This window comes from Sporothrix schenckii (assembly GCF_000961545.1).
Source record: "Sporothrix schenckii 1099-18 chromosome Unknown Cont44, whole genome shotgun sequence".
NCBI classification, from domain to species: Eukaryota; Fungi; Ascomycota; class Sordariomycetes; order Ophiostomatales; family Ophiostomataceae; genus Sporothrix; species Sporothrix schenckii.
Window position 1 is genome coordinate 241,289 of NW_015971145.1, and position 22,094 is coordinate 263,382.

Genomic DNA, 22,094 nt, shown 5'->3' on the forward strand with positions numbered 1-22,094 from the left:
TGGGGGCCCTATCTTTTGCAGACCGAAGCGACATGTACGGAGCATTAACGATGACCATGAATTCTCCGAGGAGTATGTGCAGGCTGTACGTCGTATGCCATATGTTGTACGCCACGGGACGTTGTACGCAGAGCCTGATCTCGATCTACGGCCAAAATTACCATACTAAGTCGTGCTCTGTCTTGATTATTGCGACGTCGCGTCCGTTAAAACCGTTTAAGAAGAAGGAGAAAGCCAACAAGAAACCCCACGGAAGCGGGCAGCTTGCCAGGCAAATTACCGTTTTGCCTGCCGCAAAGTCCCAAACCCGGAAATATTTTAATGCCAACGAAATACAACACCCCCCTCGTGTCGCAAATTCCAATTCAGGTAATGCTTGCGTCGTTACAGTCTCCGTGTGTACATCTTACTTTCCCGGCGTCTCTTTGTAAGCGTTGTATGCTGTACAACATACATTGAATCTCATTGTAGGATCCACGTTCCTACTTTGTAGCGAAGATCAGAGCACGGAAACGAAGCAAAGCCAGCAACTGACCGAATGGACTTGCAAGGTAGTCGGGCAGAGAGAACGATGTCCAGGGCCACGAGACGACAGCCGCGGAGTTTATTGGGGAAAATAAAATAAAGAAACAAAGAAACACAGTGGCACAGACGTCGACGGGCACTTTTGGTCAGTCTTCGCCTGGCGGGGGCGAGAGTGAAGGGAACAGAATACTGTCGTATCCATGAGTGGGTGGGATGCGGCGTGGAGAAGAGAGGAGGCGTAGTGTGAGCGGACCCAAACGTTGCAGCTGGGACCGTGATGGTTGGCTGGAGCAGGGGTTAATGTCCCTCGAACCTGGACACTGGAAACTGAAGGAAGGCTGACCACGAAGGAAGAGAACAAAGAAGTGACAGAACAGACAGGAAGGACGAGGGGAAAGTAAGAAGAAAAGTGACAGGTCATCTTACGCACTGCTGGGTCCGTTTGTTTCTGTTTTTGGCTCGTTTTCTGGACAAAGGATGGGAGTTCTGAGCGACTGATGAGGTGGGGGAAGGTCATCGACGAAACACTGGCAGTTGGAACGACATGTAGCCGTTGCGTCGACTGAACGGTCCGTATGGGGCGTCGAACGGACTCGCGCTCACACGAAATCAAATGTAAAGTGCCGTGAAAATGAGAAACGAGTAACAATATTCCCTATTGTCTTGAACGGAATTACACCGAAATAGACACTCCTTAAAATCAAAGAGTCGGCTCGGCCGTCAGACGATAAAGTCCAGTATCAAAGAGGAAACAAAGGTGAGGCCCAACGGATGGGTGGATAAGATGGGGACGATCACGGGTACGTACTGAAGACAAAGTGAAAGGCAAAAAGCGACAAAACGAGAGAGGCGGAAACGATCATCGCGGAAGAAGACAGCCTAGACTTGAAAAGAACGAGCCGTTGCCAAACTGCGGCGCGGCGCGCACTCAAAGCGCACCGCGCCGGCAGCGCCAGTCCCATGTACGTCGTAGGGCATGGTGACGGACCCGCTGTGCTGAAATTGGAGACGGAGGATCGACGACTTGTTCTGAGGCGGAGGCCGCGGAGAGAGAAGAGGAGAGAGAACAGCCAGAAGAGGGAACATTATCCGCCGGCGTTCTTTTTTTTTTTTTTTTTTTGATTTATTGACACAGAACAAAAAAACCACCGAGGAGAGTTGTTGGCTGGAAGCAGCGAAAGAGGAAGAAACGGAGTTGTAAACTTGGGTCGGGGTTTTCAGTTTCGGCGGTCAGGGGCTCTGGAAGTCGGGAAGTCTTCGTTTGCCTAGCGATGGCGAAATCGGTTGCGGGATGTAACGACGTTGAGGGTCAGCGACCTATTGCTTCCTTTAATTTTCTCTTCTTTTTTGTGCTCTCTTCCGCCCGCCTTTCCGCATGCGTATTTCCCGTCTCGTTCATGACGACGCGGAGTTCGTTCTCGCCTTATTTGACGTCTTCTTTACATTTCCTTCGTAAAGCTCCACTGACACTCTTCTTGACCTCTCTTGGAGTACTGTGGTACCTCATTATGGGGCAATACAAATTGCTAAAGTTACATCTTCCTTACATCGTAGTCGTATTTGTCAGTTAGTTTTGCATGTGGAGGTGGGAGCGAGAGTAAGTCGTACGAGGAGTACGGAGTACGACATGTTTGGTAAACTCTTCTGCCGTGAAGTCCTCTGCACTCCTCACTCTCACCTCGCCGACTCCCCTGTCCCCGATGGACCAAAAAGAGCAGGAAATGTGTGAATGCTGTCACAAAATGACACAATAAACAATGCAAAAAGTGACAATGGCACGGTACGTGGTCCCAGAGACCATGGGCTTGGGTCGCCTGGCGCGCTGCCTACACCATATCGAGTAAAGCTTGTTCAAGGCATGGGCAGGGGAAAATGGCGTTTTTGTGACCGGAAATACGGTTGCATGTGAGCGAGAAACCGGGCTCCTCCCATATTTCGTAATAAAGCAAGGACTCGAGCAGGAACAAGAAAGTCAAGAAAGGTGCTTAATGTTGCAGGGAGCGATGCGACTGAAAAGGTACAAAGTACAAAACAGCGCCGTAATGATAGCAACTCTGGAAGGCAATGGTGCTCTGGTACTTACTGTGCTGTTTCTGGCAGAGGATGGTACATGCTGAGAGAACAGTGTACAAAACAGCCAGCGTTGCATTCCCTCCAAGTACGATAAGGTACAATATACACCGAGCGTGAGATAACGGTGTCCGTCGGAGACGGCCGACACAAGAATTGAAGGAATCGAAGGAACCAGATGAAGTGAATGAACCGGCTGATAAGAGGGGTGAAGAATACCAGCGGTATCAGGCTTGACTGATTAGCTGTCCACCGTGAATATGTTGGTGGTGATGATTGACGGATTATATTTAGACAGGATTGAAAAAAAAGAAAAGAAAATAGGGGGGGGGGGGCTTTGCTCATGATAAGGAGTAGTGCTCCGTAGACCGAACAGATGAAGGTTAAGGAAGGTGAGAGAAAGGGGGTGAACAGAGACATAGCCGATGGGCTATGGCGAGAAAACCAAGTATTTCAGCCGACAAACGAAACGATTCAGCACCAAATGAAGTCGGCACGCCGGAGTCCTCTCCGTCTTTCATTTGTTGAGGAGGAAAGGACGCTTTGCTTTCCTTGTCAAGTCTGGTACCGAGAAAGAGTACAAAGTGAAGCCAACTGAATACGTAATAGCAAATGTTGCTTCACATGGAATCACAACACCCAAGGTAATCACTCCTTTTGCTGTTCACTGACGATAGCGGCAGCGAATGACAAAACACGGAACCCGGACCTTGTCTATGCCCCGAAAAAGCAGAGCGGCACACTATTTTAGGATGTTTTTTTATGGATTGGACGAAGAGCTCTTGGAATTTCGGAAAAGTTTCGTGCTACGATGAGTGAGGTAATAAGGTCCGAAAAGAAGAGGAAAAGGGGAGATGCAAGATACTCCCGTACAAATAACGGGCAAGCCGAAAAGACGGCGCCTTTTACAGCCCTGTTTGAGTGTGTCCACTTGTTTCCAGTGACCCATAATGGCTGTCCCGTTTGTCTGGCTCTTGGGACGCGGGTGCATGTTATTTGCCAAATACCCACATTCCTTTCCAGGTAAGGGCTGGGTCATCACCCAATGAATGTCCATTGTTCTGTCATACACTGTCGTCCTTCCACACCATTTAATTCGTATTACACTCCACACTTATTGAAATGTGAAGTATTCAAGAAGCCGTCAAAGGCAAAAGAGGTAGCGGCAGCGAGAAACAAAAACAATATCCCCTCCCCAAAAGAAAGAAAGAAAGAAAGAAGCAAAAGGCATGGGGCATAATGGAAGCGTGGACTGGCCAGACGGCCGGGACCTTCTAGTGGAAGACAATGGACAAATGTTTCAGTGAGACCTTGTTTTGAGGGTCGCTTTCTAGCGCATCCTTCTCTCACCAGGGTCCGTCCATTAGGGTCTGACTTGCGCCGTTTCTTACTTGCTCGGGTCCCCTCGACGGATTTTGTTGACCTCGTGAATAAGTGTACCTTGTGGAGATGGTTCCAGGATTTCGGCCATTCTCGCCTGCCTGCCGAGGACGTTTCTCGTTGCCGGACTTGTTTCGCGCCTTCTGGGGTGCAGCTTGTCGATTGACACGCTTTCCACCCACGGCCCGAGCTCACATTTCTGTCTGGCACAACGAGAGGTCAGGCCTCGACGGCCGAGAAATGTTCGGGATGCACCGTTGCGTTTTGGTGTGTGTGGGACGTCGTCCAAATGCGTTCAGTAATCTCCTGGCTGTTTTTGTTTGGCACTGTCGGAGTTGGGCCGCCATGCAAGAGCCAACAAAGAAAGGAAAACAGAGTGCTAAAAGAGGGGGAGAATGTCGTGCTCCAGCATGCCCAGTTCCCAGTCTACGGCGTATATCCGTTATCCTACAGAGCTTGCGACGAAGGATTTGCTGGCCATTATGTTGTATTACACCGCCTGTGATTGCCATGTGTGAACGGACACGAAGGAGAGGAAAAGAAACAGCTGATGTTCTGGGCAGGTGGGGAAGGACAAAAGCATGGCAGAAAGCCGAGGGCCAAAAGTTGTAGACTTGTGATCTTGTGGACAGAGGCTTCTCGACTCGATAAACACCGTTGGAGGAAGGAACGGACGGTACACGGTAGGGCCCGAAGGAAACGGGCCGCTATCTCTCTTTGTTCTCTCCCTCTCACTCACATTTTCTCACACTCTCTCACCGTTTGTTGCTAGTGCCTGGTGCCCGTGACGAACTATCAATTTAGTCATTTAGCTAGCCTCGTCTCCCCCTTCTTAGTGTCCCCTCTTCCACACACCTCTCCTTGGAGCTTGTTCCCTACCTTTCCCGCATTCCAGCACGTGGGCAGCGATAGAACGGTCCACAAGTAGCCACAATGAGGTAGTTTGACAAGCTCTTGTCTCTCTCCGAACCTTCCTTCTGTTCGACAACTGTGTCTTCACCGTTCTTTTGATTTGTTTCCTCCCGATCACAACATCCTCGCTCTTTGGCTTCTGATGACCCTTGTTAGTGGCTTTTTGGAAGTATTTTACTTACAATGCCTGCCACCTTCTGCCATGTTCTTTACTCTCCCCCCGGCCACTCCCTCCCCTGTATTTCAACTTTCTACTTCGTCGTCTCCAATTCATGCTTGTTTCCGTCATCGTCCATGTTGCTATATTCTTGTCTGGCTTGCCTCGCCGCCTTTCATTCCCGCTTATCTAGAACATTTTCCTTTTAGTACCCGTTCAGTCCTCCCTCACCATGTTAGCCAATGACATGTTTTCATCGAAGTATACTTCAACAGTTCATCTTGTCCCCCCCCCCTTCCTTTTTTTTTAATTCCTTTCAAAGGGACCTGAAACCTGCCCGCGGTGTTCTCAGATTCCCGTCTTTTTCGAGTGCGTCTCGACTTCTGGTTCTCCGTCTCCAGGCGTAGATGCGACGTAGGCGCCATTCAGTCTCCCAGAAACACAAAGGAATGCCACTTACACCCTTGTCCAAGACACACCCCTCCTCCACCCGTCAATCCCTCCTTGGGTCATACACTGTGGAGTATTTGCGTCTTCGTTCTTTATTATTTTGGTCTCCAATCCTCTACCTTCGTACTATGTTTCTCCCATTTCTCCGGTACCAAAGTACCAATTCCCTTTTCTTTCCCGTCCATTCTTTGCCGTGTGTACCCGCCCATAGGTTACTGATCAACGCCTTCTAATCCAACCAAAGCCCCCCGTCTCTTGTCTCCTTCCCAGATACGTTCTTCGTTTGGCTAGCCCACCTTCGCCCAATGACCTCGGGCCGGCCAAGTATGCCGCAAGCGATGTTTCGTTAAATCACACGCATCTGCACAAGGTCGTTGCCAATGCAGACGGCAAGGACTGTTGACGAATGGCTCGATCCGTGCGGCATTCGCCTGAAGCTGAAATGGTGTAGCGTACAGAAGAACGTGGAAAATAAAAAGAATTAGTGACCTATCAGCACACGCCCTTCTTCGGGTTCCGCTCCTCCACGAGCCCGAGAAGAAAAGTACAAGGTGACTTTGTACCGATAGTGGAGGACGACGTCGATGGGAGGCAGGAGGCAGACTAATGAACTAGCACAGTAACAAGGAGCATTCCCACCCCCCCTTGTCCCTGTCGTGGGGTCAGCTTCTGGCCGCTTCTTTTGCTTCCTTTTTTGTTCCTTCTTGTTTTTATGTCCTCGCTTTATTATTTTATCGTTCTGTCGCTCACAAATATCTGGATCGCTACGTTTTAAGTTCCCAATTCACCCCTGTCACCTTCGACTGGCGTCAATCTTTGCTGTTTCTATCTCTTTTTCTTCTTCCATCCCGTATCTGCCACACCTCACTCGGTATAAGAGCCCTTGCCCACCCACGTCTCCCAACCTACTTCCTGCAGTTCGACACTTTCGTCGTCTTGCATTTCGTCAACACCCATAACGGAGATACTGCACACGCAGCACACAGCAAAGACAATAACAACATTGAGCAACTTTGATACCCAACCCTCATCGACGCCTCGTCTTCTCCCCACCACGCACCATCTCACGATACGGGATTCATTTACCGTCCTGCCGGCAACCATTACGCCTCACTCTGTCACCGACGACGACAGCACATTTTACGCCGTACTCCTTCACCACCGTATCAACATGTGTGAATTCACCCAGCGGGAATACAGCTGCGGCCACTTCAAGTTCATCGCCGCCCGCTGGTGCAACCTCTACAAACGCACCCACCGGCGCTGCCAGCCCGATATTGCCCATTTTGAATACAGAGCCGACGAGATTTGTGGTGAGTAACGGACTAGCTGGCTGGCACTGGCCTTTTTTTTTTTTTTTTTTTTTTTTTTTTCCCCTAAATCTTTGTGTACTGTCCCTCCTAACAAAATAGGACAATGCCGTCCACAAGAAGTGCCGGCATGGCAGCACCTCATCCGTAGCAACGCCCCCATCAGCATCACCGGCATCACCGGCATCAACAGCCTCGACGACTGCTGCCGCGACCTGGACCTCGTGCCCTGGCTCGGCGCCGACCGCCCGGGCTCCTGCACCCGCCGGCCGCCAACGACGTGCCGGCCAGGCAGCATGACACCGCTCTCGCTCTCCTCTCGCTCCGGGTCCGGCATGGGCGTGCCTGTCTCGGCGTCGTCGCCGTCGTTGCCGTCGTCGTCGGCAAGTTCGTCTACCGCATCGTCTTCAAAGGCGTCCAAGACAACGTCCGGCACAGCAACAACCTTCGGCTCCAATACCGTTTTATCCGGCAAAATTCGCCGGCATTCGAATCGAGCATCGGTGACTCTGCGGCAGTAGCTCCGCAGCGTTTTGTCCTCTCTTCTCGTCACATCACACATCGCCCTGCAAACTCCGTTCCACATGTGTGTCATTGCAACAGCGGCATTTTGTGTCTTATTTGCTTTCGGCTACTGTTTTCCGAACAAGTCTCCGGGCTTAGCATAAGAGATAAGAAAGAAATGCGCCAGGAGAGTCGGAACGCGGCTCACAATACGACGTCGGTGGAAGACAGACGGCCAAAAACGTTGGGACTCACTGTTTTGTTTACCGTCGTCCCTTTCGCCTACGAATGTCCGCCCTTTCACACATTTCCAAGTGTGGGTACCATTGCTTCCTCACATTTGGACGGCACGCAGAAGGCAAATAAAACTCGCTCGAACATTTTATTCCAACCGAACACGCATTCAGAGAATGGAGACGAGGCAATGTACAATTCGAGACGGCACACCCACGCCCACATCTACAAAACAAAAAACACCCAAAAAAACACACATTTTATACACTAGAACGGCACAGATTATGAGGGCCAAAGTATAAGGCAATCTTCCGGTTACGTTATTTTATCTCTTTTTGTTTTGCGCTTGTCGTTTTCCTGCGTTTTTTTCCAACACTCGGTCTCTAAACATCAAAAATGAGAAGCATACAAGGAGGGAACATCATGGGACATTTGGGTCTTTTTCATGCTGTTTGCTGTCTGCTGTCCGCTGTTTCGGCGCTTTCCAGCATGCAAAGAAAGGAAAATCCAGGGAATATGGAGCTATATTTGATTTATTGGGCTATTTGGTTTTGCTTTGCTTTTGCTTTGGCAGAATACTGGAATTTTGGGAAGACTTATCTCTGGCCGAGTTCGCTCGGAGTTTTGTCTTTTTGTTTGGATTTTGTTATTTCGTTCGCATCTATGGGTATGGGTATGGTCCAATCTCGGAGGATCTGCTTTTTGTGCGATGATCGGGGCGACTGTACGTTTGTTTCTCTCGTTTTGCTTTGAGCACATCGCCTCAATATTTTCAAGGCGTTTTCTCCATGTGCATTGTCTCGGGCACAAAGTACCACTGTCATTATCGCATTGCACTACATGGATATATAGGTTACTTTTCTCAGGAAATCTCACAGGAAAATCATACACAGCAGGGTTGCGCTTTGCGCTTCCATCTGTTGCTCACTGCTTTCGTTCTCGCTTGTCTCTTCTATTGTTGATTGCCATCGAAAATGCCGGGTTTCGAATGACACTTGTCTGTCCTCGTTTACCTGGTCCGTGTTGACTAGTCTCGTCTTTTTTTTTAAAAAAAAATTTAACTCAAGTTAATTTTATGTTAATTTTATTTATTATTTATTATTTATTTACTTTTGGCTCTTCGCAGCATATGCTGAACGCCATGCAGGGCCCTCGAAGCGGACTTCGATCCGCGGTGACTCCTTCGAATCTGCGGTAATTTCTCCATCTCTAACCTCATCTCACCAGAATCTGTTGAAATCTATTGAATGTATTGAGTCTGTTGGAACCACATCCAACGCACCATCCGCCTTTCACGTATCCCACCCCCTTCACACGCTTATCAACAGTGCCAGTTCCGCGTAAGCTCTCGCTGACCTACTTGCCCCTCCCAGAGTAGACGAGTTTCACAAACGAGGAGATGGAACAGAGTAGACAAGAGCCAGGACATCGCCAAGACTTCTTTCTGGCCAACGATTCCATATCCCACCACATGTCAAGTCCCCCGTTTGGCCTCGTTCTTTTGCACTTTGTCCCCCACATCTCTTTTGTCGATGGCCCATGCCTGACCCCCATTTAGTTGGTTGCGCACTTTGCATGCTGTGGCCATTACGACAAGTCGCAATCCCCACGTTCACAAGAACAGCCAAGGAGGTGCATGGCGTGTTGGTCTCAGGCACCTCCAAAGTACAGGGCAAACACAGCAACACAGCACACGCAGCACCGTGAGGCAGATGAACCGTTTGTAAATCTAGAGTCGACCATGCCGTGTCACCTCACCCTCTTCACAAGCGGTAACCGCTAACCAGTTTTAGCTGCCTCCTGCAGCAGCAAGGCACCCATTTTATTCGCTCGCTGTACGACTTGCTCTGTACACTCGACTTCTCGATGTCCGTTTTCTGCGCCGACTCCCCTGCCAGGCACTCTCAGACGTTGAGAAGCACAATGTCAACCAAACAAAACTTGCAGATCGGAGAAAGTGGGGTGAAAGAGCATGGCAAAAGTGGAAAGGCTCTCCCGCAAGATGGGGGACTGTGGGAGGTCAAGAAAAACAAATCAGGCAGTTGATGAGAGCGCACATTGGTGACGCGGGTTCAATCAACCCTGGTCTTCTTTTCAGATCGTTGTATCCATGTCCACAGGAGGAACCTCGCGGCTGCAGTGACTCTCGTGACTCTCAGACCTCCGGCCACCGTCCACCGTCCCCCCATGCCCACCGGCGCTTATGTAGGCAGTTTGCATTTGGTCGGAATCCAAGCACTCATAAACGGCTTAGGTTAGTATTCTGGCTTTCCACATTCTTATGGCGATGCCAATGCAACAAACGACGACGACGACGACGCCAACAACAACCAACAGACTAACAAGAAACGTACAGTGAGATGTTCACGGGCCCATGGCACATCGCACATGGCACAACGAACAGACTCAGCAGTCCTCGTATTTACTCCGTATACACGGCAACTGTGGCATCAACCTGCATGAAAATACGCGCCCGACGGTACCGTCGTTCGGCAGATGAGTGACGCATTTTGCACTTCTCCACAAAACAGCATCCACAAGCTCTGTATTTGTGCTTTACAAGAATGGCACTCGCTTAGAGTCACTGGCTTTGAGTACGCGGCTTCTTCGTGAGAGATTGCCGTTGCAGGGCAAGGGCGCCCAGTCAGGACCTGCAGAGCATGATCAAAACATTGTGCATTATTCGTCAGGAGCCATTGGATCACTTTGCCACCTTGGCTTGAATCAGAGCATTCGCCGTGATCTCGGTGAGCCCTGAGCTCCCATATCGTCCGTGTTTATTGTCTTCTTTCTGTCACAGCCAACAGCCCGCAGGTGGACCTTCGTCAGGTGATCGAACGCTCCTGTGCTTGAGCTGCAAAAGGTGTCCCGTGTCTCCATACCGGGAGCCTGACCGTACCAGGTGACGCGAGGGTTGAGGGAAAATCATGCAAAAGGGAGACAAAATGACAGAAGAGCAACAGGTCAATACACCCCCAGACCCACACCAGACCGGAAGTTCAAACAAGTGGGAGGCCAACGCATTGCAACCCTGACAGGGGAGGCCAGGCCCCCGCTGAGACCCGCTGTCCTCGCCTCAAAGCACTACCGGTGAGTCTTTACTTGCCTTTTTTTTGAACTTTGTCGGTTGTGTGAGGGACAGTTCCATGCGAGCCTGGCCTGGCTTGATTCAAGTTTGCCATAGATGCCATAGTATAGCTTCGGTGAGCAGGCGGCCGATATCCGATTGCTGATTGTTTCTCTCATGCAGAACTTGCCGATGAAAGCACGGCGAGAAAGAACGCAATAAAAGAAAATGATCGACTTTTAGAGCACGAGATACCGTACCGGGACACATGCGACATGTTCTGTCCGTTCAGGTCATCTCAACAAGGCAGCATCACCATTGCTCCAGGCAGACTCCAATTTCGCGCCGCAAACGCATCACCGGATATCGTCATCCGAATGAATGTGCCTTCCTGCACAGGAAGAAAAGGAATCGATTTTCACTGTCACCAACCGTCCTCACAGGACAGGCTGCAACATATTGGTTGGCTGGCTGGGTATCCCTGTAGGTTCCATCCCAGCTGGGGGTATCACGCAACCACGTAACGGTTCTCCCGGCACGTTTTGTTTTCTTTTTGTGGTTTATTTTCGAGGTAACGAAACGGTACATTTAAATTAATGTTTGCCGCAATTTACTTCACGGAACGTAGGACCCTTTTCTGGTGATATCAACGACTGCAAGAGAGTGAGTGCTTCCAAGACATCTATTTCTCAGTGCTCTTTTTGTTCTATTTGCCGAAGCATGTAAGAAGAAGAAGAAAAAAGTCCCAGAGAGGATAGCTCCGAAGTGGTTCTCAACGGTTTTTTTTGACAGGGGGAAACGGACTAATGCATGTTGACCAACGAGGTATGGTCGACAAGATACAAAGCATAAGCAGAGAAGTGCTGAGGAAGGTTCCAATGTGAATGGAGCAACAAAAAATGGAGCCGTTTTCGCCACAGAGAGGGTCAAAACGTTTTGCGTTCGCTTCGTAATTCGTCGTATCTGTCGCATTTACATGGAAGTGACGAGAAATAAGGAGAGAGAGTGTGAGAAGAAGAAAAGAAGAAGAAGATGATGATGATGCATCGCCATGGCTCGAGCAAACCGATGAGCAGACCTGCAAACAGACGTGTAAACTACAGTAGCCGGTGCACATGGGACTGATTTGGGCTATCCAAAATTGCCAAATCCAGGGAGCAGTTCATCGAGCTGAAACGGGGCCAATCAGAAACAGAAAAATAAATATTTGGTCTCAAAGGAGAAGGAAGGCAGAACGGTTTAGTGGTATGTACAAAAAACAACACACATACAGGGGGCTACGCGATCTTTTGTCCTGTCATTCGTCTTCTGCTAACTAGAAGCAGATAGGTGTGTCGGTTCGCTTAGATGCCACCCCTTCTCGCCGTCTACGCGGACATGCAAGTGGCTCGAACGGGCAAAGAGGATGGTGCAAATGTGGAGGAATGTCGACCAGGCAGGGGCGTTCACCGATTTGACATGCATCGTTTGTAGAGCGCGACTGGCTCGCCAGGTCGAAACAGAAAGAGGGCACAGACACGCCTACGACGCATGAAGTATTCCTCCGTACACTAGCAGCAAACGGCCAAAATGAGTAGACCAGTTGACCAGGTGCACAAGGAGAGGGTGACAGAGCACAAGCAATATTGACCCACCGCGTCTTCCTGTCCACGAGAGGATTCCTTTTTCAGGAAAATGAAGAGCCTTCTGCCTTGAGCTTGACGTCGTCGACCCCCCCTCCCCTGAGTCCCCGACCTCGTGCCCTCCATCGGGATTAAATGTATCACTTCTCACTTTTTAGGGATCTTGTCAATTTCCCGATCCGGCTCCACCACTTGGCATCCTGTTTCGACATTGGCCGTGCACTATTTTTTGTCCTTTTTTATCGTCTGTTCCATGTCAAATGTTCCCTGTTTGCTGAAAGTACGGCGTAGGCAAAGGTGTAAAAGAAGCACATCAAGTACGCAAATACGCTGATCGGTCAACATCTACCAGCTTGGCTATTCTCCTTCCTTGCAAACTACATCCACAATGATTCTGCAACATGAATCGCCGTACGGCATTACAGACCATCTTGCCGTTATCTCATTGGACTTATCTGCCAACTTCACCTTTTGTCGCCGGCTTGCACATCGTAGAATGTACGTGGTACAATGCCACCTTTTGGTGGTCGGGGATACCATGCAATATTTACTTTGTAATGCATCTTGTACCGCTGCTACCGCAGATTAACAAACGTGTCGGGCATTTTAAAGCGCTACGTACAACGACCGTCGCAAATATCACTGAAAATCAGTTCCTGCCACCGACTTATAGCCTCTCCTCATCTGTCGACCAAAGCCAAACGTTAATCCATATTTTTATGTGCTGATTAACTGGGTACTGAAAGATGAGATTGTGTGCCCATGGTTTGGTAGAACGTGGAGAGCCCAAGTTGATAGCCGTTACTTGAATCTGTGGGCATTCGTCGTTTTCCAGGACGCCACCGTTTTCAACAGACGACAACAGCGCGTGGCAGCTACAGCGCACAAGTCAGCGTGCACCCAGTAGGACGACTAGCGGAGCTGACACTTGAGCTGTTAGACAGCCCGAAAACAAAACAAATTTACGACAGTGGACTTTCAAGGTGATGGTTATGTCTAGAAGAAATAGAAACGATGCAAAACAAGAAATATCATGTATAGCGGTCTCTATATTTATGTAAATGCGACAATTTCACCCTAATTCGTTTTCAACTACCTTTGTTTACCATTAAAGGGGGGATGGCAATGATGTCGTGCCATATACGTCACAATCACGTCCAGGTACAACAGTGTACACGGACAAGATTTATCAAGCGAGCGCGCGTTTGTCAAGATGGCACGCAACCGCGACGTGCACCTGCAGCTGGGCTGGCACGTCCTCCGCAACCGGGGACCACACCATGCGAGCGGCGTCGAGTGCCGAGCGCGACGCCAAAGAAGCCGCGTTTTGCACGGCCCCCGGAAGCGCATGGCGCGCCGTCGAGCCCGCGCATCTGGGCATCGGCCCGCTGCGCCCCAAGCTCAGCACCATGCTGATGGACCACATCCTGTCGCAGCTGCCGGCCATCTTGGCGGACGTCGATGCTCTCTTGGCCGAGTGCCGCCTGGGTCTGGCACGGCTGGGCTCGCCGCGGGCGACGGCGGGCGAGCAGCGCCAATACCTGTCGCGCATCAGCAGCCAGTTCTCGACACTGGTCACGGCGGCTGTCAACGGCAGCTACACCGACGCGGCCGTTTTTTTTGGAAACGTGCTGCAGCGGGCGGAGGAGAGGAAACATACTGCTGACGTCGAAGGAGACGAAGACGATGCCGCAGAAAATCCAAATACGTAGGACAACAAACAACACGATGCAGGCTACCGCCGCCGTCTCCGGGCCGTCGTGCAAAACCGCCTCACGCGCTTCGCCAAGGACATGCACAGTCGTGGGCAGACAGGCAAGACTGTTTGCGACTCCACCAGCGCTGAGAGGATCGAGAACAGCAACGGCAAATGGATCCGCCGCGACGACTACGTCGACGAGGTCAAGTCGGCCATGGCCATGTCCCGCGGCCGCGAGCTGCCGGGCACGTTTAACCCGCTCGTTGTTGGTGACCTCTTCCGGGACCAGTGCAGGAACTGGGGCCGCCTGGCCGACGAGTGCGCCGAGAGCGTCTTGCAGTCGTGCTTTGCCGCCGTCGCCGCCACCCTGCGCCACATCACCGTCCAAGACACGGCCGAGAAGATCTTGCAGAGCCGCATCAACCCGGCCATGGCCGCGCTGAAGAAGGACATGGCGGACGCGACAGCCAGGCTGCTGGTGTCCAACGTCACGGGCCATCCGGTGATGTACAACCACTACCTGACGGAGACCGTCCAAAAGGTGCAAAACGATCGTCTGCGGGCCTCACTTAACAATATCCTCCGCAGATACAGCCATGACGATGGTAAGACAATCAACCATTCGAACATCGAGACACTCCTGGACAAGATGCTGCGCGCCACCGAGCCCGACATGCAGCGCGTCGCCGCCTCAACACCATCGACTACATGGAGGCCTACTACAAGGTCGCCCTCAAGAGCTTCGTCGACAATGTTAGCGTCCTCGTCGTCGAGCAGTGTCTGCTGAGCAAGCTGACGGGCCTCTTCACCCCAGACACGATTTATGCCATTGCGGACGACGACATTCGCCATCTCGCCGGCGAGAACCCCGAGGCCACGGCCGAGCGGGCGCGTCTCGTGGAGAAGAAGACGTGTCTCGAAGCGTGCGAGAATGAGCTGCGCCGCCTGGACAAGCACCGCGTCCCGGCCACAGACGAGGCAGAAGATGGTACGTCGACTACGGACTAGGTATGCGCTTTGTGGGATTGGGGGGTGTATGAGACTGCTTCGCGAAGTGCCGTGAAACTGACCAGCCATCTTATACAGATCCAATGCCACCTTGGTCTTCCGTGGGAACCGACACGAACGTAGACGAAGTGCCACCACCGGATCCTGAAAACTTTGAAATCGTTGGCTTGCCGGAGCCAGAGCCCGAGAAAGAGCCGGAGAGGAGTGCCTGCGGAGAGTCTTCCCTAGCTGAACCAGCCATCGTTGAGCCAGATCATTCTGCAGACTGTATCGACTTCTGGGGCCCCAACTCTTCTACAAGCCACCTTAAGAAGAAGCGCAAAGCCGAACGTCTGGCCAAGGCAAGCCCAGTCAACACTGTAAGGCAATATCCCGTGTGAGATCCATCCACTGACCGAGTAAGAAACAAGGAACATGGAACTGGGGTGCAGCGGAACAGTAAGACAATGGCAAGTGCGGTGAAGAGATTCTCTCATAATTGGGTTCCTTTCTTCAGGGTACCCTTGGAGAGCATGTTCGAAATACACGGTAGACGGTAATAGTAAAATTATGACTCATAACTCTCATGAATGTAACTAAACGACATTTTGTAAACGAATGGCTTGCTTCGCAGCACAGCGCCAACAATGCCGCCTGTTGCCACCTATTTTCCACCTCTGATGCAGGTGACACACTTGCCACAGATCACCATCCTGTGCGCTTTTGCAGTCGTCCTGTGGCAGAACATGGAATTGCAGTACTCTCTCTCCATCGTGTCAACATGGTAGTGGCCACAGTCGAACTTGAAAATAAGATAGAACTGGACACACATGGTGCCGTCTGTGGTTTGAAAAATCGTGTGCTGTTGTATGTTTTTCGCTGTATCCCTTTTTATCTTCTCTTTTTCTTTGTTGTTTGTTCGTTACCGTTTTGAGACGTGCCTTTTTGAACTGTCGACGTCTGGCAGGATGTCAGGCGAGTGACGGAAATATCAATAGAAGTCATTATCTTCCAAAGCGAATTGAGTTCATTCACGGGGTCACTGCACTATTAGAGTGAATGACCGTTCCATCTCATTATGGAATCACATCTTCGTCACAACCTTGTCAGTTACAGTTGAGATTTAGCAAAAGTGTAGAGATGTTACGAATTTACGCAGTTCAAGTCACAGACCAATGCAAAGAGGCACGATAAGTAGGCGTAAAGAGCTGCGTTTATCTGTCAGCGGCACTCCATGTTTTATTGTCTTTTAAAATCTAACCGACCCATTGCCCCAATGCCAATTGCCCAATTGCCCAATTGCCGTAGTGTCTTGCAAAGATGAACCGATCAGTCCAGTGTCTTTCTCTGCTGTAATACCCAATACCCACCCAACAACCGTCGTCCATTAGAAGCTTATTCCCTGGTCACGTCCGGTGCCCTTCTTTTCCGTAATGCCGACCGTGTCACGAATCCCGCTCTCCATCTCGATTGTGGCCCGCGGCAGACCGATGCCGACGCCAAAAAATACAAAAATAGCCCACTTCCAGCGGAAAGGGTTGAAGGCAATGCAGAAGACAAACCACCAGATCAGCTCCAGATAGGTAAAGAAATCAAAGGCCTTGGTCGGAGACCACTGCTTGAGGACGCGCGTCATGTCGATCCAGCGCTCCATCCAGAACGGCGAGGGACGGGTCAGGGGGTCGACCAGGAACATGAGCAGGATCCGGGTGTAGATGCCAATGTGCCAGTTGCCGACAGTTCCGATGGCGGCGAGGTACGTGCTAGAAAAAGGGGATGTCAGCATTGTCGTTCACGGCTTTCTCTCTGTCCGTCGTTTGGCATCTTTCAGGGGTGGCACCTACCAGTTGATGGCCGAGATCGAGGGATGCGTCGGCGGGAACGTCTGGAGATACCAGTTTGGCGGGTCGTAGGGCTCGTCGAAGCAGTCCTCTGGCAAAATCGACAGGGACGGGCGCTTGAAGCCTGTCGCCAGCACAACAATGTCGGCGTTAATCTCCTCGCGGTGGCCGGGGCCGTTCTTGGGCACGCCCTGGCCACGGCGATTGACCACGACGCCCGTCTCCGAAAACTTTTCAATGTCGCAGCGCACCCACTGGGCGGTGCCGGCGCGCAGCTTGTCCATGACGTCCGAGTTGACCATGGGCGTATCCATAAAGAGGCCCTTGTTCTCGGGCGGCGCAATCTTGGCCAGGTCCTTGCCGTAGAAGAAGCGGCGGAGCAGGCCCTCGGGGATCCGCGAGAACACCGTCTCCTGGCCCAGGATGTTGAACGACAGCAGCACGTCGACGACAATGTTGCGCGGGATGATCCACTTCTCGCTGCGCGCGAGCACGTAGGTCTTCTCGGCCTTTGTCTTGCCGGCAAACTCGAGCGCCTCGACCGCGCTGGCGCCGCCGCCGATAATGGCAATGCGCTTGCCCTCGGCCGACTTGCCCGTCAGCTCGCTCGAGTGGTAGATGTCGCCCTTGAACGACTCCATGCCCTCAATGTGCGGCTTCTTGGGCTCGCCGCACGTGCCAATGGCGACGATGACGCCTTCAAACAGGCCGTTGTCCGGGCTGTTGATGACCCAGCGGCCGTTCGCGTCCTGGTACACCTTGTCCACCGTCACATGGTACCGCGTCATGGACCGCAGGTTGTACCGCTCCCACAGCTTCTTCACCTGGTCCACAATCTCGGCGCGGCTGGGATACCCGCGCCGCCAGCGCACGGACGGATGGAAGCGGTACATGGCGGAGTGGATCTGGAGACCCGACGTGTCGTTGACTTGGCTCCAAATGCCGCCGAGGTGGTCGGGCCCGCCGGCCTCAAAGAGGACGACATCAAAGCCATGGCCGACACAGTGCGCCGCAGCCGTTACGCCGGTGATGCCGGCGCCGATGATGGCCACCTTGGGCCGGCGCAGCTTCTTGTTCGGATCCGGAGCGGCCGGGGACAGGAATCGGTCGATGGCGCCCTGCCACAGCTGGAAGCCCAGCGTGATGGGGTTGAGTGAGTAGCCTTCGTCGGATGGCATCGTTGCGGTTAAAACGGGAGGTGTTTTTGTTGTCGGACGTGTTGGCGTGCGTAAAGCGACGACAATGAAGCTGCAAATCGATATGTTGTTTTGATGTAAAGAGCTCCTCCCAATCGTCTTTTCAATAGAAAGGGAAAACAGCAGGAGCTTGAAAGCTTTGTGTTGCAGCTCGAGGACCCGCTTATGTCATGACGTCACTGGCATGCACTGTTAGTGGGTACGCATGTGAAGATTACCTTTCGTTTGACAAGTCAGGCACAAGCACATGCCAAAACCAATGAAATTCGAGCAAACATGCACAAGGATCCGACAAATGTGCTGCATCTTGTCTTTGTAGCTCAGTCGTACTAATACCGAGTGCTTTCTTTATTCTTTCATTTGGAGCAACTTGGAATGCACAAGGCAGAATAAAGGTGAATCCAAATCGAGTCTCGAATTATTTGGAGATAGGCATTTAGGGCACAAGATCATTTTCCATAATACAATCAATAAAGCCTCATAAAGTGACTTCAATGTGACGTCGAACTGCATTTACTTATGGCCTGTAGCTTCTCGGCGGAGAATCAACAGCTCATAGATAACTGTACGTCAAACCGGTGTAGATCACCGTATTACGCTGGATAAGAGAAAAGAACACAAAGGATGCGTAGTAGTTGGTCAATTATGTATTATGCCATCAATTCATCGTATCGTAATGTAAATGCCAAACGCAATACAGGACAAAGTGGAAAATACTGGTTTGCCCGCCGTGTCCAAGAGTTTCACCTTGTCGTTTCTATCGTACATGACCTTCTACTTTAATTACTGTCCTTCACCGGCTCCGTTGGCCCTCGACGTCCGTTCCACCAACAACTGCCGGAACTGTGTTCCGAGAGCGTCCACTACAGGCAGTACGTTGGGCGGCCGGGGACCGACATCGATGCGGCCGGGCGTTGCCGCCGATGCTGGTATGGGCGTGGGCGTCCGCTCCGGTGACGTATTGTGGCTGCTGAGGGCACTCGAGATGCCACTTAGGAAGCCGCCGTCGAACTTGCGAAGATTGCTCTTGGAGGACGATGCGTTGCTGCCGCCACCAATGAGTCCGTTGGGGCCGCCGCTGTTGCCGGCACCAGAGGGACTTGCACCCGTCTTGCCTGGTGCCGTGATGTGGGCGACGTCCTTGCCGTGCCGCAGAGGGCCATAGGCGGTGCCGGGGCCGATGACGGTATCGTCCAGCAGCTCCTGCCAGCGGGCAATAAAGCGACCCGAGCCTGGGGCTTGTTTTGAGGAGGGGGACGAGGAGGAGGCACTCTCGTCTTCGGCCGAGCTGGATGGCGCATTGATTTTGTCGAGCAGGATTTGTCGCTGTTGTGCGGCAGCCTCATCAAGCGCGGCAAGGTAGGCAACCTGTTCATCCAGCACGGAAACGACGTTGGTCTGGACATCGGCTGGTAGGGACGCAAAGAGGGCACGCAGGTCGGGGTCCATGGCACCAGCACTGCCCTCCAGCCGTGAATCACCCAGGTCGCTTTTCCTTTCTGTAGATGCTGTTGGCGTTTCGTCCCGGTTCGCCGATTTTGGCGCACCTGGACCCCGGAACATCTTGATGGTTTCAATGGCCCATCTGCGGAACGTTTCCCGGATGTCGGGCGTGTCGTGTGCGACGCGATGCAACCACTTGTACAGCAGATGCCGATTCCGCCGCAGCAGCTTCACGTAGTCTTTAATGGTGGGGAGGATCCGGTCTTCGTTTTTCGACGTTTTGGACGCCGGCTTGGTGCCCTTGCTGATCTCGATGAATTCGTTGATGAAGCCCTCAATGTCGCTGACGTGCTCCTTGAGGTCAATCTTGTCGTGGATGCCGCGGATGATGGGGTCGAACGCAGCCACGCCGTCGCGCACGGCCTGCGTGAACAAGTCGGGGCTTTGCCGGCAGAAGACGTTGGTGAGCTCGCGACGGTCGTATACCGAGAGCAGCGCGGCGTAGTACTGTGCGAGTTGTGCGTGCTGGGACTCGGTGAGCGAGGACGTCAGGCTGGGATCGACCGACTCGAGGATGGCGACCACCATGGAGGCGTGGTACCCGTCGTTGGCGGAGGAGGCCTTTGTCAGGCTCTCGTTTCGCACCGCCTCGTGGTAGGCCCGCGGCCGTGCCAAGTGCTCGCGGATGGCGGCCAGCTGTGCCTTGGACGCCGTCTTTTCCTTCTCGATCTTGTCGGCCGCCTTTTTGAAATTGGACGCGTCGTACGACAGCACAAGCGACACGATCCGCTGCAGCAGATTCATACCGTCGTCGGCCGTCGACGTCAAGCCAATCCAGTTGGTAAGGCCACCCACGCTCAGCTTGGCGAGCAGCAGCTTCATCATACCGTTGATCATGGTCGCCGCGTTGCTCACGCGCAGCGTCTGGCGCACGAGCGAGTACGGGACCAGTAGCTGCACGCTGTCGACGAGCTTCGTGAGGTAGCGTCCGTTGGGTGACAGCACAAACACGTAGTGGAGGAACTCGGCGATGTGCACAATGATGTAGTCCGCGGCGGCGGCGACGGCCGGCGAGTGGCCCTCCATGTCTGGGTGCGTGGCAGCGTACGCAAACAGCTCGTCCACAAGGTTGTCATAGACCGCGGCGCGCAGGACGTCGTCCCACGCACGCGCAAAGTCGGCGGTGTTCGTTGTGTCGTACGTTCGTTCCGTGAGCGTCTTGTCTTGCTTGGAAGTGGGGTGTGCTGGATACCCGCCCAAGGCCCCTCGGCCCAGCGACTCGACCAGCGCCGATGCGGCCGTCGCCAGCATCTTGCGCGTGCCCATGGCGCCCTGGTCGTAGCTTTCCGACAGCTCGGCCTCGGCCAGCTGTGCCATGATGCCCTGCACGCGCACATGCCAGAAAGCTGGCGGCAGTGTCTGTGCGGGCGGCAACGTCATGACCGTCTTGTTAAAGAGCATGTGCAGGATGGGCGAGCGGGACTGCCGGGCATACACCACATTGGTCGGCGTGCTGCCGGTCGCATCGTTTTCATCTTTGCCCTCCTGCTGGTCCCTGTTACCGTTGCCCGTTGATGCCGGCGGCTTTCGTTCCACAAACGGTGTGCCATAGGCAAAGATCGTGTCAGGATCGCGAAAGTCTTGGACCTCATAGTATGTCTCATAGCGTGTGAGGATGTCAAAGAGCGCATGCAACTGTGGTGCGCTCAGAGTCGCTGCCGCCGTGTTCGCCGGCGGGCGTCCGGGCGGTGGGCCGGCATCTGTGTCAGTTGCTTCGGTTGGCATGCTTGCTATTCATGAGACGGCGGGCAGTGTCAATGCGGTATGAGGTTCAATTTGTCGAAGCCGTCAAAGTGACTGAAGAATGGGTACAGTCGATGAGAGTTGTTGTGTCATGAATTCGCCAGAGGTTGTCAGTTCTCTTGAAATGGGAGGAACCCCCGTGTCGTCCCCGCGTTTACTGAACAATAAACCAAAAACTGTGACGGCGTGTGCCTGGTCCCTTGCACCGTTTTCGGCTGGTCTCGTTGCGTACTATGTTGTTGTCACTCGCTCAGTGGATTTGACGTCACAGGCGATCTCGGCTCTCCATCTTTAGCGCTTTAGTGGCCGTTGGGTACTGGAAAAAGTAGCCGCTTGCTGAAAGTTCCCCGAACTGGTCGATGGATCGGCGGTGGCAGTCGACGTGATTGACAGACGACACAAGTCAGTTTGTCTGCAACTGGAGGTGTGCATTATACGCAATGACGAAGTTTTCAACTTTCTACGGCGTATTTCGTGGTGAACCGGACGATGCGGTACATTCGTATGTCGTAAGATGCAGAGTACGTCGCATTATTTGCCAAGTCAGCCTTGGAGACGTTGGCAGATACGACGCTTCCGTCCGAGTTACAGTCATAAGTCAGCACTCTCCTGGATTGTTAGCGACTGACACAACTAAGCCTTGCGGCTCTGCGACTTTGCAGCTGATGACTTCAGTGTTCTTGAGGGGAGAGGGGCGCACAGCCACGGCCCTATATGGCGCTACTGCACGCTAAATTTACAGCGACTGTGGCGGACATTGGCGGGCAGTTTACGAACTTAGGAGGAATAGGCCTCCTTCACCGCCTTCTGCGTACAGTAATGGCGGCAGAAAATGCCGTTTGATAAGGAAACCGCGCGACGCGGCTTCCAAAGGGCATCGCACACGACGTGCAT

General features: G+C 52.5%; 5 protein-coding genes across 5 annotated transcripts; 3 read left to right on the plus strand and 2 right to left on the minus strand.

Moving 5' to 3' along the window:
• Positions 1 to 6,665: 6,665 nt before the first annotated feature.
• Positions 6,666 to 7,325, plus strand: SPSK_09825 (uncharacterized protein; the record flags this gene model as incomplete). Its single annotated transcript, XM_016736394.1, has 2 exons — positions 6,666 to 6,807; positions 6,907 to 7,325. The coding sequence occupies 2 exons, from the start codon at positions 6,666 to 6,668 to the stop codon at positions 7,323 to 7,325; spliced, it is 561 nt and encodes a 186-aa protein (XP_016586805.1).
• A 6,186-nt stretch (positions 7,326 to 13,511) lies between these two features.
• On the plus strand, positions 13,512 to 13,943 carry SPSK_09993 (uncharacterized protein; the record flags this gene model as incomplete). Its single annotated transcript, XM_016736557.1, has 1 exon — positions 13,512 to 13,943. The coding sequence occupies one exon, from the start codon at positions 13,512 to 13,514 to the stop codon at positions 13,941 to 13,943; it is 432 nt and encodes a 143-aa protein (XP_016586806.1).
• Positions 13,944 to 14,024: 81 nt separating this feature from the next.
• SPSK_09305 (uncharacterized protein) lies at positions 14,025 to 15,318 on the plus strand (the record flags this gene model as incomplete). Its single annotated transcript, XM_016735880.1, has 3 exons — positions 14,025 to 14,535; positions 14,565 to 14,918; positions 15,017 to 15,318. The coding sequence occupies 3 exons, from the start codon at positions 14,025 to 14,027 to the stop codon at positions 15,316 to 15,318; spliced, it is 1,167 nt and encodes a 388-aa protein (XP_016586807.1).
• Positions 15,319 to 16,304: 986 nt separating this feature from the next.
• On the minus strand, positions 16,305 to 17,936 carry SPSK_09058 (Flavin-binding protein monooxygenase-like family protein; the record flags this gene model as incomplete). Its single annotated transcript, XM_016735639.1, has 2 exons — positions 16,305 to 16,680; positions 16,762 to 17,936. 2 exons carry the CDS (start codon positions 17,934 to 17,936, stop codon positions 16,305 to 16,307), a joined length of 1,551 nt encoding a protein of 516 aa, XP_016586808.1.
• Positions 17,937 to 18,737: 801 nt separating this feature from the next.
• SPSK_08616 (px domain containing protein) lies at positions 18,738 to 21,182 on the minus strand (the record flags this gene model as incomplete). The annotated part of the gene is made up of 1 exon (XM_016735208.1): positions 18,738 to 21,182. One exon carries the CDS (start codon positions 21,180 to 21,182, stop codon positions 18,738 to 18,740), a length of 2,445 nt encoding a protein of 814 aa, XP_016586809.1.
• Positions 21,183 to 22,094: the final 912 nt, after the last annotated feature.